Source organism: Lithobates pipiens, unplaced genomic scaffold (genome assembly GCF_037356315.1).
Source record: "Lithobates pipiens isolate NorthernLeopardFrog02 unplaced genomic scaffold, aLitPip1_a1.2 Scaffold_23, whole genome shotgun sequence".
NCBI classification, from domain to species: domain Eukaryota; kingdom Metazoa; phylum Chordata; class Amphibia; order Anura; family Ranidae; genus Lithobates; species Lithobates pipiens.
The window spans coordinates 290,064,282-290,079,108 of record NW_027507785.1 but is presented as its reverse complement, the minus strand read 5'-3'; the positions used below and the strand labels follow the sequence as shown (position 1 = coordinate 290,079,108).

Below are 14,827 nucleotides of genomic sequence, written 5' to 3'. Positions count from 1 at the left end.
GGGGGGGGCATAATTTTAGGGTCACCCATGCACCTCCCCTTTTCCACAATGTCATGATCACATTATCATGGTCAGAGACTGCAGACATAGTACAGTCCCTAGGATAAGTAATGGATAATGGCCAACAGGTCTTCTTACCAGACCCAGCGAAATTACAGCAGTGATCCCTCCAGCTGGACGATCGCACACTCTGGGTTCCCCTGGGGCGACTCTGGTCAGTAGTGTAGCCCCCATTGAAAACGTCCGGTTGATGACGAAACGCGGTTGTAAGAAGGCACGTAGTGACGTTACCACATCATCCGTACGGAAGGACAGGCTCCGTGTATATGCCGGCCGGCATTTCTTCGTTTTACTGCATTTTACCAATCTACTTTTGTAAGTTTTATTCCCAAGAATAAATTTTGTATATTGTTCGAACTTGTTTGAACTTATTATGCTATGGTGGTCCCTTTCTCTTTTCAGAGCCATCTCTGACAGCATACGGACCTTGTTTGGTGGACGCGGCTTTCAACAATATGTGGTCCCTATCCAAGTTGCGGATATCTGTAAGCGTAGAGGCCCTAGACTGGGTTTAGCCAATCACTTTTATTGCTTGCTATTTGGTAAGCACAGTCTACTTCTGGGTGATCGGGCACACTTTTGGAGTTCATGCATGTGCACCGTGGTGTTTACAATTTAGAGACTTTATGATTTTTCATTTTTATTTACTTGTGATCATGTTATTTGGCCTTAATTAATCTGACACAATATATGGACTATTTTTAATTAAATTTTTTAGATTTTTTTATTTTGTATAGCACAGTTTTTTTTATTGTAGTAGTGTAGCATGTTTGTACCCTGGTAGTGGCTCAGTTTTTCTCTCCCTGGTGGCGCTGGGCAACGTGGCTTTCTCTGGTGGCACTGGGCAGCGTTTTTCTCTCTGGTGGTGCTGGGCAGCATGTCTCTCTCTCTGGTGGCGCATGACAGCGTGTCTGTCTCTCTGGTGGTGCTGGGCAGCGTGGCTCTCTCTCTGGCTTCCGCCCAGCCCACTCCTCATTCTTTGTCCTGTAGCGCTTTCTCCCTCAGCTTTTTTCCAGGCTGCAGTCTCTCAATCTCTCTTTTGATCGAGCTGTAGCCTCCTCCCTGTGAAAAATGGGGCTGCCAATCTTTGGGACTACATGTCCCATGATGCTCTCCTAGTCTTCTTTGATTGGCCCTCAGTTATGGCCAATAGGGAAGGAATGGAGCGAGCAGGAATTGAGTGACTTGGCCTCTTATCACCGCCTTATGCGCCATCCATATATTTGTAGGAGACATGTCTGGTGTTACGTTATGTGCAAAGTATTGCTCAAGGTGAGATAGTATTTGTTGTTTGCTTAATGGATCTGGGAAAAAGGAATCGTTAATTTGCCATGAGTATGTTGTATTGGCTAGACCCATGCATGAAGTGTTAAAGGAGACTATGTGGTGGTCAGACCAAGGACATGTATGGATATCTGCCTTAGAGGAATTGGCAAGTAGGATTGGGGTGCAGAAGATATATTCCAGTCAGGTGAAGCTGTTATGCAGGTAGGAATAGAATGTGTAGGATTTTATGCCCATGTCGTGGGCTCTCCAAATATCTACTAATTGATGATTATATAGTGATCTCTTCAAAGATTTGGGGAAAGCTTTAGAGGATGGGACAACTTTACTTCTGTCCAGAGCCCAATGGGCAGCTAAATTGAAATCACCACCCACTATTAAATGCGGGGAATGATAATTGTCTAGGGTATCAAAAAATTTGTTGAAGTTTGAATGAGCATCATTTGGAGCATATACCGAGGCAATAGCGACAGAACATCCTTTAATTGAGCCTTTAAAAATCAAATAATGACTGTCTGGGTCTTTATAGACCTTCTGAACCTCAAAAACTACAGAGTTCCTGATAAATATAGCAGCTCCCCTAGATTTTGTGTTGTAAGTAGTGCAATACTCACATAGAAGGAACAAGATCACATAGAATGAATTATGTTATACCAACCCAATACCTTTTAAAGGTGTAGAACCGCTGGGAACTAATCACAATTAATCAAACTTCAGAACTTGCACATTTTTAGAACTGTAAAAATTGTTCTTAGAATCATGTAAAAGATAAAAAAACAAACAAAAAAAAACCAGAAGAAAGGTGAAATTTCAGCCGCAGGTATGTGTCAGCTATAATTTCAGGCATTCAAATTTCTGAGTGATGGGCACCATCTTCCTTGTCCGTGATGCGTGACTGGGGTGGCCCTGATAGGTGAAATATGAGGAGTGGTAAGAGGTCTTGCAACTGCACCCGGATCCAGGAGACCCAACTTTACAAGGAGATCTTTACCTTCCGAGATGTTGAAGACTGTATAGGGGGTGCATTGTGTGGTACCGAAGTTACCTCTTTCATTTGCATCTCCTTTTGCATCTCCTTTCTAAGGTAGCTTGTGAGATATCTGGAAATATTTGAATTCTTGTGCCATCCAATTCAATGTTATGCATATTCCTAGATGCTCTTAGTATGCTTTAATTTGTGACACGGGTCCCAGTGACAGCGCGGAGATTTCCTATTGCGCGGCGCGGCTCGCGCATGCGCAGTAGGGAACCAGGAAGTGAAGCCGATTCGCTTCACTTCCTGATTCCCTCACCTAGAATGGTGACTGCAGCATGCATAGAATAATGTCCCATGAAGGTTTGTCTGGGAGTGGTTTAGGACGCAAGGCCCTATGAATTCTGTCACACACAAATGAGGACAGAGGTAAATCAGAAAGGAGATTGTGGAACAGTTTGGACACTGCTGGCATCAGTTAGGTGAAAGACTCTGGAATACCACAAATCCTCAGATTGTTCCTACGGTTTCGATTGTCCAAATCTTCCACTTGTGATTGTAAGTATGAGTGGTTTTCAGCTAAAAGCTCAAAGTCCCTTCTAAGATCGTGCAAGTGATAGCTCATCATGTTTGCTTTCTAGTACATCTGTGCGTCCTCCCAAGGATGCTATTTCTTGTGTGAGTGTGTTAGTTGTTTTTTGGAGTTCACTCTGTATTTTGTCTACAAGTTTTTCATAGATCTTGGTTAAGCTGGAATCCAAGTCTGCTTTTGTGATCTGAGAGGGAAGATCACTGTTATTTTGTGTTGAAGAAGACTTCAGCGGAGGGCCACTGGCAGCTGTGGGGTACTGTATTGGCGATGAACTGGCGCCTTTTTGGGCCATTGTCTTCTGCTTCTTATTGCGTAGTGGGTATGCGATTAAAGAGTGTTGTTGCGCACGGCGATTGTACGCCTTCTTGCCTGGTGGCATGCACTAGTATGAACTGTAGAGATGTTTATAGAAAATATAGCTATTTAAAGTAATAGTTCCTTACAGTGTGTTAAATCCTTGCTGAATTGATAGAATCCACACACACACACACAATCACAGATGGTGAACTGCATCGCGTCTCGCATGCGCCCCCAATTAGTTGGGATTATGACTTTAGCTCATCCTATCGCCATCCTATCACCCCTGTCCTAGGGTTATAGCTTGCTATAAGTCCGTTGTGTGGCTACATGTTGCCCGATGAGCTGTACACGGGACCTTGTTGGGGTAAAGAACCAAAACCCAGGACTTAGGGGGAATCAGTCTATGGGGTGTAGCAGGATGATGGTCTCTGGCTGCAATGCATGCAGCAGCACTCTCAGAAGTGGTGTTGGGAATCTCCAATAAGGACCCCAGGGGGATGTCACAGCGGTTGGGCAGTTTTTGAGTCCTAGCAGAGAGCAAATCTGGCCTGTGTGGGTGCAGTAAGATGGCTACTGCTCCTGGATAAGGGGACAGGGTTGTTTCAAAAGGGTAAATCCCCTGATGCCGCGGCCTGGGTCAGCCGCCCTGGCAAACGGGGTGCTTTTACAGTATGGTGGGGTAAGGAAGCTGCTGGTGGGCTTAGGGTGTACCAAGATGGCCACCTCTCACCTCTGTCTCCGGTACACCGATCTCTGCAGAGTGTCTCCAGCCGCCCCTGGGTCCCACCAATAATCTGCTCCTGGTCCATGGGCGCCATCGCCGGTGTGCGTGGAAGGGGGCCACCGCTGGTCCCGCTAATCGTGGCAATTGAGCGTGGGAGTTCTGGAGGCCTCGTAGGCCGCAAGATGGAGCCGGCCGTGGGCCGGATTGCTGAGCGAGTGGACAGCCGGGGGGCACCAAACGGGTGTGGGTCAGCTCAGGGGGTGCCCAGGAGTCCGGATGGAGGGTTTTCAGGCGAGAATCTGAATCGATGGTGCTGGATGGTTGAGGATTCTATCCGGGACAGCGGAGCTCATCCACAGCGCATCTTTCCTCATTCGCGTCCGGACACGCCCCCCCTACTTTCATGTTTAACCCCCTCAAATGCATTTTAGTGTTAAAAAAAGGAGCAGATGCTTTAAAAACATTGTTGCCATGCATTGACATCTCTTTTAAAAATGTACATAAACGTCAATGCACATTATTGCACAGAAACAGTGTGAACCTAACTCTTAACTTAAAGAGGAATTCCACCCAAAAATTGAACTTCCACTTTAAGTACTTATGGCCCCTTGATATGCCACATTTGGGTACTTAGTTTTCACAGGTATCCAGCTCCCCCCTCCCTCTCTGCAATCTTCTGTGCAATGCTGGCACAGCAGAGAGGAGGGGGAGAGAAACGAGGCTTTGGCAGCCGCATTGCTGGACCATGGGACAGGCAAGTGTCTTTTTATTAAAAGTCAGCAGCTACATTTTTTGTAGCTGCTGACTTTTAAATGGATGGAACTCCATTTTAACCCATACATTCAGCCCTCAAAGTGTTGATGGGGTTGTTACGTTTTAGGTGTTTTGGTCACTTGAAAAAATTATAATTAACTGCCTGAAAATAAACTGCCTAAAAACGACAGTAACATTCATCTCCACTCTCCATGCCAAATGATGGGTTGCTCTAATTGGACGAAGCTCTCTTGCTGGGTCACTCTAATTGCCTGCCCCCTCTTGCTTCCTAGACATTCCATTTAGCCAATGAAGCATATAATCATAGTGATTTGCCAATATGAATGCTTAGGGGGAAAGAGTGGGCAAGCTTTGACACTACCCAGAAGAGCGAGAGCTTTTTCCTTTAGGACAGTCTGGCATTGGGGTGTACAGGTGGAAAAGAAAGGTGCTGCAAGCACCACATACTTGCTTTAGGCTCTAAAGGTTTTGACATTTCCTTAACATACTGTTCTTTCTTTGATCCTGTTTGTTTCTTTTAGTTAGTGAGGCAGGCTATCATAAATGGGACAGCAGGAGTGTCCAGGGATGGGAGAGAAAGAGGCAAGCTCTGGCACTACCCAAAGGTATCGAAGCCTTGGCTGTCAAAACAACACCTGGACTTGGTGGATCTTGCATCTACTTAGGTAACTAACCACTGGCACCAATGTTAGGGGATTCTTCCTTTAATGCCACTGATGAGGAGCAATTTCTTTCATTTGACACCAATGCTGTGGAATTCTTCCACCGGCACCAACACTAGGCTACTCTTCCACTGACACCAATGTTGAGACATTCTTTCCTCTAATATCAATGCTTGCGCATTCTTCTCCCCCACTGATACACTTTGTGTGCATCCAGCAGCAATCAACATAGGTAACAGCCATGGATAGCTGCAGTCACTGCACACCTGTGAATAAAAGTGTACGGGCTCAGCAGCCACAACTGGCTGCTCACAGGTGGCAAAAACAGCTTATGGAATCAGCAGATTCTTGCTGCTGTCATTTGCATTGGGCCACATCACCCATACAAATGTAGCCTTATTGTAAGTTCTATACATGGGAACCCTTTTATTTTTGGGTATCTCTTGATTTCAGCTCCCTTTACATTTCTATCTCGTGTACAGTTGGTTTTTAATACTCAGTTTCAAGCAAATTCAATTTATAATGGAATGTACTAAATTCACTCTAGAGCATAATTATTTTTCTTAGCCCTTGTACTAACAGGCGGAGATTCCGACAACCAAATCCGTCGGATTTTGTCTGAAACTGTTGCATACACACGGTCGGACAAAGTTGTCGGAAAATCCGACGTGATGATGTTATTTCGTTACGACGGGTTCACGCTAGTAGCCAATAGCTTTGGTGTAGGAATTTGATCTGACCATGCGTGGCACTTTGTCCGATCACAATTCTCTACACATGATCGGAGTATGTCCAATCGGAGCATTTTGTTGGAAAATTTTACCAATAAGTTGGAAAACTTGGTCCGTCGGATACTCCGACGGAAACAGTCCGATGTAGACCACACACAGTCGGAATATCCGACAAAACGGTCCGATCGGACACATTCCGTCGGTATCTCCGACCGTGTGTACAAGGGCTTAGACAATTCCTTTTCTTAGATCAACGGCACATCTATGAGTGCAAATTATGTATGCAGCTATGCCAAGATAATAAAGGGATATGAGGAGGATTTCCACATTTGGAATAGCGATCCCTAGGCCTCCTGCCTAATTATGGGAGCTACATAGATGATATAATCATCATATGGGGTGGCCCTTGTGATACCATAATTCTGTTCTTAGATTATTGTAATATTACATTGGGTCTGTCATTTATCCATGTAATTGACTGACCAACATTGTTTTTTCTTTAGATTTAGAGCCAGCTAAACAAACAAATTATTATCAGAAAACATTGTAGAAGAATAATTTACCTAAGAGTCGGTTCACACAGGGGCAACACGACTTCCAGAGCAACTTTGGGAGGCAACTTGGACAACTTGCCATTTTCCAAAATTCAAATAAAATCAATTCAAATAGAATAGAAAATAATAGAGTAGAATAGAATAGAAAATAATAGAGTAGAATAGAATAGAAAACAACACACTAGTATAGAAAATAAGCAGAATGGAATAGAATGAATACAACCATCTTCATATTCTAATCTATTCTTTTTTATTGCATTCAAATTCTAATTGATTCTATTTTAATCTACTGTATTCTATTGTTTTTTTAATTCTATTCTATTCTTTTCTGTTCAAATTTATTCTGATCAAAATACGAATTTCAAAAGGAGGTTATATTCTTTCTATTCTATGCTGTTGTTTTTTGCTATACTGTTCTGTTCTTTTCTATTCTATTCTAATCTATTCTTTTCTATTCTATTCAAATATGAATTGATTCTATTTAAATTTTGGGAAATGGTTATATTCTTTCTATTATATATTTTTTATTCTATTCTTTACCATTCTATTATAGTCTATTCTATTCTTTTTTTTCTATTCTATCCTTTGCTATTCTATTAGTATTCTAATTCAAATGTATTCTATTTGCAATTCAAATTTCAGAAGATGGTTCTATTTTTTCTATGTTACTATTCTATTTGTTCCTATTATATTCTAGTCCAGTGATGGCGAACCTTGGCACCCCAGATGTTTTGGAACTACATTTCCCATGATGCTCCACTACACTGCAGAGTGCCAGAGCATCATGGGAAACGTAGTTCCAAAACATCTGGGGTGCCAAAGTTCGCCATCCTTGTTCTAGTCTATTCTGATCTTTTATTTTCTATTCTATTTTGTTCTGTTTTACTCTATTATATTCTATTATTTTATTTTCTGTTATATTCTTTTCTAGTCTATTATTTTTTTTCTATGCTATTCCTTTATTTTTTTTATTTTATTTTATTCTCTTTGGAAATTGGAAAACTATTTAAATTCAAAAACTTTGCCTGCCTTCACACGCACATGAACTTTAATGGCATCCCAGTCTTAGTCCGTAGGGTTCAATATGGAGTTGGCCCACCCTTTGCAGCTATAACAGTTCAACTGTTCTGGGAAGGCTATCCACAAGGTTTAGGAGTGTGTCTATGGGAATGTTCACCATTCTTCCAGAAGCACATTTGCGTGGTCAGGCACTGATATTGGACGAGAAGGCCTGGCTCAGAGTTTCCGCTCTAATTCATCCCAAAGGTGTTCTATCAGGTTTGAGATCAGGCCAGTCAAGTTCCTTCTCCCCAAACTCGCTCATATATGTCTTTATGGATCTTGCTTTGTGCACTGGTGTGCAGTCATGTTGGAAGAGAGGGGGCCATCCCCAAACTGTTCCCGCAATGTTGGGAGCATGAAATTGTCCACAATATCTTGGTATGCCTACTCTAAAAGAGTTCCTTTCACTGGAACCAAGGGACCAACCCACACCCATAATCCCCCCTCCACCAAACTTTACACTTGGCACAATGCAGTCAGCCAAGTACCGTTCTCCTGGCAACCACCAAACCAAGACATGTCCATTGGATTACCAGACAGAGAAGTGTGTTTCGTCACTCATGAACACGTCTCCACTGCTCTAGAGTCCAGTGGCGGTGTGCTTTACACCACTGCATCTGACGCCATGCATTGCACTCTGTGATGTAAGGCTTGGGTGCAGCTGCTCGGCTATGGAAACCCATTGCATGAAGCTCTCTATGCACTGTTGTTGTGCTAATCTGAAGGCCACATGAAGTTTAAAGGTCTGTAGCGATTGACTCTGCAGACAGTTGGTGACTTCTACATACTGTGAGCTTCAGCATGCGCTGACCCCACTCTGTCATTTTACTTGGCCTACCACTTTGTGGCTGAGTTTCTGTTCCCAGTTGCTTCTACTTTGTTAAAATACCACTAAGCCCTTGTACACACGGTCGGACATTCCGACAACCAAATCCATCGGATTTTGTCCGAAACTTGTGTTGCATACACAAAGTTGTCGGAAAATCTGATCGTTCAGAACGTGATGACGTTATTTCGTTACGATGGGACTATGTTCAGGCTAGTAGCCAATAGCTTTGGTCTAGGAATTTGATCTGAGCATGCGTGGCACTTTGTCCGATCGGAATTCTCTACACACAATCGGACAAAGTCCGATCGGATCATGTTGTAGGAAAGTTTTATAGCCCAGCTCTAAAACGTTGTCAGTCGGATATTCAGACAGAAACAGTCCAATGGAGCCCACACACAGTCGAATTATCCGACAACACGGTCCGATCGGAAATTTTCCGTCTGAATGTCCGACCGTGTGTACAAGGGCTAACAGTTGACGGTGGAATATTTAGTAACAAGGACATTTCATGGATGGTCTTATTACACAGTTGGCAACCTATCACGGTACCATGTTTGAATTCACTTGGCTCCTGAGAGTGACCCATTTGTTCACACATGTTTGTAGAAGCAGTCTGCATGCCTAGGTGCAATCGCATTTACAAAAATGTGAGGGGTGTACTCACTTTTGTGAAATACTGGATACTTTCCACACTTAGAAAATGTGACAGAGATAGAGCCGTCGGTCTACTTGGAAGGAATCGATGTAGGGACCTTTGTGTGTATGTTATACAGACTTGTCTTCCTGATTCCTGGGTTCATTCAAGGATGGATTTCTGGATAGACCACACAGGCCAGGACCTGGGCATGCTCAAGGTGGCACCAGGTTCCTACAGCGATCTATGGTTTATACAGGGCTTTTTTTCTAACAGAATAGGTGCAGAAACTCAACCACACGCCCCTCAACCTTCAACCTTCCTGGCAAACTGCATCAAATGTTGAGTGTGATCAAATTGCAGTGGGAGGGTCTTAATGGGGCATTTAATACCAGGAGTGCATTACATGCAGAGTTCAGGAGTGTACTGTACTACAGGGTTCTGGGGTACGCTACACAAAGAATACAGAGTTTAGGGTTGTGCTACCTACAGAGTGCAGCTCTTTCACATGCCCTTACCCCTGCATCCCCCCATCCATAGCTCATTTTAAACCCTTCTCAGCTCTGACCTCTGGCCTATTATCACCCACCTTTGCACAGACTCCCTCCTTCACTGCCCTCATCACCCACCTCTGTACACACCCCACCCTACCATTTCTTCAAAGGTTTTACACATATTACCTTTAAAAAAAAAAAAAAAAAAAAAACAGCTGCTCGGCTCTGGTGCCTTCCTGCACTGTAGGTGATTTCTCCTCACTTACTTGCAAGTGAGATCATCCATTCCATGGGAGTTGTCATCCGTGCATCCTGGGAACAGTTGGTGATCCCAGAGGGTGCAGCCTACCACGTGATTCCCCCACCCGTGACCCCACTGCACTAATACCTGTAACTCCCATGTACCTGCTGGGCAGGGAGGGATCTGTGGAGCTGCCAGGAGAAGTAAGCTGTCCTTATAAGCACAGAAGCCTGGCGACAGTGGTGAGCAGGGAGTGGAGGGCTAAACACGAAGGTGGTGGAATGGAGTTTCACCACATTCTGGCTGAAAAAAAGCAATGGGTTTATATAATGTGCTGCTGCCCTTCCTTCAAAGATCCAGTGTACACACGCATCTGCTGAACACAGCCCTCTGCCCTTTCAATGAAATCCCAGCATCCAAGAAATGAGAGTAATCTTCTCCAGAAATAAAAACCACAAAGAGGTTCTAATCCTCCCCCAGAAAATCCAAGTACAGCTTTTGAATAAAGTTAGATTGCAATTAATAATTACGTCAGTCAGAAAGGAGTTTAACGATAACAAGAAACTCTCACACACATTTATCACTTAATTGTTTTGTTATAATAACAAAGTCAGATTTTTTTTAAAATTATATTTACACATTTATTTTCTTCAGATATACGTGGACACCATTTACAGATCGTAGAACGAGCTGAGGAATTTTCTTTGGCACTTTCTCTGGGTCTGGGCTTAGTTCAAATCTCTGTAATGTCAACGCGAGGGCGACTTTCATCTCATTCATAGCAAAGTTCTGTCCGATGCAGTTTCTGAAGAGAAGAGTACAACAGTTATTTATTAATCATCTATAAATAGAATCCAGTAGGGTAGACTTACATACAATATCCCACAAAAGTGAGTACACCTCTGAAATTTCTGTAAATATTTTATTATATCTTTTCATGTGACAACACTGAAGAAATAATACTTGACTGCAATGTAATGTAGTGAGTGTACAGCTTGTATAACAGTGCAAACTTGTTGTCCCCTCAAAATAACTCAACACACAGCCATTAATGACTAAGCTGCTGGCAATAAAAGTGAGTGAAAATGTCTAAATTGGGCCCAATTGGCCAAATTTTCTCTCCCCGGTGTCATGTGGCTTGTTAGTGGCCTCAGGTCTTAGGTTTGTTAAATGTGGTGTTATCACTCTCACTCTCTCATGCTGGTCACTGGAAATTCAACATGGCACCTAAGGGCAAAGAACTCTCTGAGGATCTGAAAAAAAGAATTGTTGCTCTACATAAAGATGGCCTAGGCTATAAGAAGATTGCCAAGACTCATAAACTGAGCTGTAGCATGGTGGCCAAGACCATACAGCGGTTTAACAGGACAGGTTCCACTCAGAATAGGCCTCGCCATGGTCGTCCAAAGAAGTTGAGTTCATGTGCTCAGTATCATATCCAGAGGCTGTCTTTGGGAAATAGACATATGAGTGCTGCCAGCATTGCTGTAGAGGTTGAAGGGGTGGGGGGTCAGCCTGTCAGTGTTAAGACCATACGCTGCACACCAATTGGTCTGCATGGCTGTCTTTCCAGGAGGAATCCTCTTCCAAAGATGATGCACAAGAAAGCCTGCAAACAGTTTGCTGAGGACAGGCAGGCTAAGATCATGGATTATTGGAACCATGTCCTGTGGTCTGAGGATACCAAGATAAACATATTTGGTTCAGATGGTGTCAAGCGTGTGTGGTGGCAACTAGGTGAGGAGTACAAAGACAAATGTGTCTTGCCTACAGTCAAGCATGGTGGTGGGGATCTACAATTCATTGAGGGAACCATGAATGCCAACATTTACTGTGACAAGCTGAAGCAGAGCATGATCCCCTCCCTTCAGAGACTGGGCCGCAGGGCAGTATTCCAACATAAATAACGACCCCAAACACACCTCCAAGATGACCACTGCCTTGCTAAATAAGCTGAAGGTAAAGGTGATGGACTGGCCAAGCAAGTCTCCAGACCTAAACCCTATTGAGCAATATCTGTAGAGCATCCTCAAAATGGAAGGTAGAGGAGAGCAAGGTTTCTAACATCCACCAGCTCTGTAATGTCATCATGGAGGAGTAGAAGAGGACTCCACTGGCGACCTGTGAAGCTCTGGTGAACTCCATGTCCAAGAGGGTGAAGGCAGTGCTAGAAAATAATGGTGGCCACAAAATATTAACACTTTGGGCCCAATTTGGACATTTTCACTTACTCACTTTTGTTGCCAGCGGTTTAGACATTAATGGCTGTGTGTTGAGTTATTTTGAGGGGACAACAAATTTACACTGTTATACAAGCTGTACACTCACTACTTTACATTGTAGCAAAGTGTCATTTCTTCAGTGTTGTCACATGAAAAGATATAATAAAATATTTACAAAAATGTGAGGGGTGTACTCACTTTTGTGAGATACTGTACATTAGTGGCCATTATTTCATGTTATCCAGTAGTCTCACAAATGAAGCCTAAACCAGACCAACTATGATATATTAACTGTTTCAGGCAACAGAAATGGCTGTATGCATGCAGTGCACACAAATGGTTGGAGTTTGGTTAAGGAGAATCATAAGAAATGACTGGAACCAAACTCTGCATCAAAAATGCCGTAAAGTGATTGTAAAGTCTTGTTTTTTGTCCTATAAAAATAACAAACATGTTATACTTACATCCTCTGTTGCAGTGGTTTTGCACAGAGCAGCCCAGGTCCTCCCCTTCTCAGGTCCCTCTTCTGTAATACTGGCCCCTCCCTCCTGTTCCATGCCCCCACAACAAGCAGCTTGCTATGGGGGCACCTGAGCTGAGTCACAGCTCCCTGTGTTCATTCAGACACGGAGCTCTGACCCAGCCCCACCCCTCAATCCCCTGATTGGCTAGCTGACTTTGATTGACAGCAGTGGGAGCCAAATGGCAATGCTGTTGTGTATCAGCCAATCAGGAAGGAGACTAATGGTCAGCTGAGACACTAGTGGGCATCGCTGGACAGAGAGGGACCTCAGGTAAGAGGGTTTGCTGCACACAGAAGGCTTTTTTTTTTTAATTCTGCCTTTACAACCCCTTAAAAGTGGCACTAAAGTCTTGCTTTTTTTTACCTAAAAATAACAAACATGTTATCCTTACCAGCTTTGTGAAGTGGTTTTGCACAGAGCAGCCCAGATCCTCCTCTTCTCAGGTCCCTTGTCAGCACTCCTGGCTCCTCCTTCCTGCTGAGTGTCCCTACAGCAAGCAGCTTGCTATGGGGCACCTGAGCCAAGCTGCTGCTCTGTGTGTCCAATCAGGCCCCCCTCTCTCCTCATTGGCTCACTGACTGATTGACAGCTGCATGAGCCAATGGTGCCTGATGTATGTTTCAGCAAATCAGGACAGAGTCCCAGACAGCCAAGTCTCTCACACAACATCACTGGATTGAGATGGGGCTCAGGTAAGTATTATGGGGCTGGAGGAGGCTGCTCAACACAGAAGATGTTTTATCTTAAGCTTAAGCACAGAATGCATTGAGATAAAAAAAATGCCGCATTTAGAAACAATTTAAGGCCTGAGAGAAAAGATTAACATGTTTTTGTCTAGGAGCAGAATGTTTACATGCTGGCATTCTCACTTTCCTTTTTGGAGATATAATGCCACACACAGCGGAGCCACGACGTAACCCGTCAGCCTAGTACAAATGTGCTGCTGTTATGAAAATGGGCAACGCCAAGCAGAGCGGCAGCAAATACAGCTCTGCAGCCAATAAAATCAGTCCATATAAAAAAGGTTTTTGGACCTTCATCTTATCCAAGCTTAGATTATTATATGATCTGAACTCACCATGTATTTCTACACAGTGAAGAGATATATATATAAAACAATTTAATAAAATCTAAATACAAATGGAACAAATAGAATTGGGACACTGCCCTCATGTGGGTGCTAATAATATCACACCCATAAAATTGTATATTCAATATTAAATCGCCTGATGCAATCCTCTGAAATCCATATCACTCAACACTTTACTAATATAATAAAATCAATAATACAATACGAAAATATGCAAAAACTATACATTAAAGCTTAAAAAGTCAATTTAAATATCATCATAAATATTGTTATAAAATTAATTCAATATAATGAAAAAATAGAATGAAAAAATTAAGAGGGGGAATTTTTGTCAGAGATGAAGCAGTTAAGGGCAAAATCGACATTTAACCCTTCAGGTGTCAAAACCTTAGTCTCTACCATCCAATAGGATTCTCTTTGACTAATATAGCGGATGTAATTTCCCGTAATGGGCAGACACATTAGCACTAAAGAAGGTACATTTGAAGCAATTGGAACCACTGGGACATGACTATCACACATGGCAGTAAGCAGGGCCGGACTTACCATTGGGTTTGACAGGGGTCCCCGCCGAGATACATAGCTGAGTGTACTTGGCTTGGCTCCGCCCACAGTCACGCCCAGTCCCGCCCTATGATGGACATAACACAGAGACTGGGCATGACTGTGAGCCGAGCCAAGTACACTCACAAGGTGATGGCGATGGAACGTCACTTCGGAAGCAAACTGCGATGGGTCGCCAAATATGTCGTTACACCGCTGAGAGGACCCGAGAGCCACTGAGATACACAGGACTGTATGTCGGAGGCGCCATTTTTAAACTTCAAGACTGCAATGACAAGGCTGCAAATGACAAGGCTGCAAATGACACTGGACAAGGCTGCAGATGGATGGGCAAGGCTGCAGATGGACACTGATAAGGCTGCATTAATGGGCATTTAAATGTAAGTTTTTTCTTCCTAAAAAATTTTTTCCTTAAAATTCTCTCCTAAACTTGGGGTGTGTGTTATATGCCGATAAATATGTTAATGTATAGAAGGTAGGGCCCAAAAGTGACTCAAGCCCAGGGGCCCCCAC

At 43.4% G+C, this 14,827-nt stretch overlaps 1 protein-coding gene across 1 annotated transcript in view; it reads right to left on the bottom strand.

The window, feature by feature from the left end:
- Positions 1 to 10,490: 10,490 nt before the first annotated feature.
- LOC143926509 (cytochrome P450 4B1-like) overlaps positions 10,491 to 14,827 on the bottom strand; it is a 55,200-nt gene continuing 50,863 nt past the window's right edge. Inside the window, exon 12 of the mRNA XM_077450301.1 lies at positions 10,491 to 10,719. Within this exon, the coding sequence (XP_077306427.1) occupies positions 10,548 to 10,719 (172 nt within the window). The 3' untranslated portion in view covers positions 10,491 to 10,547. The remainder of the gene's footprint in view (positions 10,720 to 14,827) is intronic.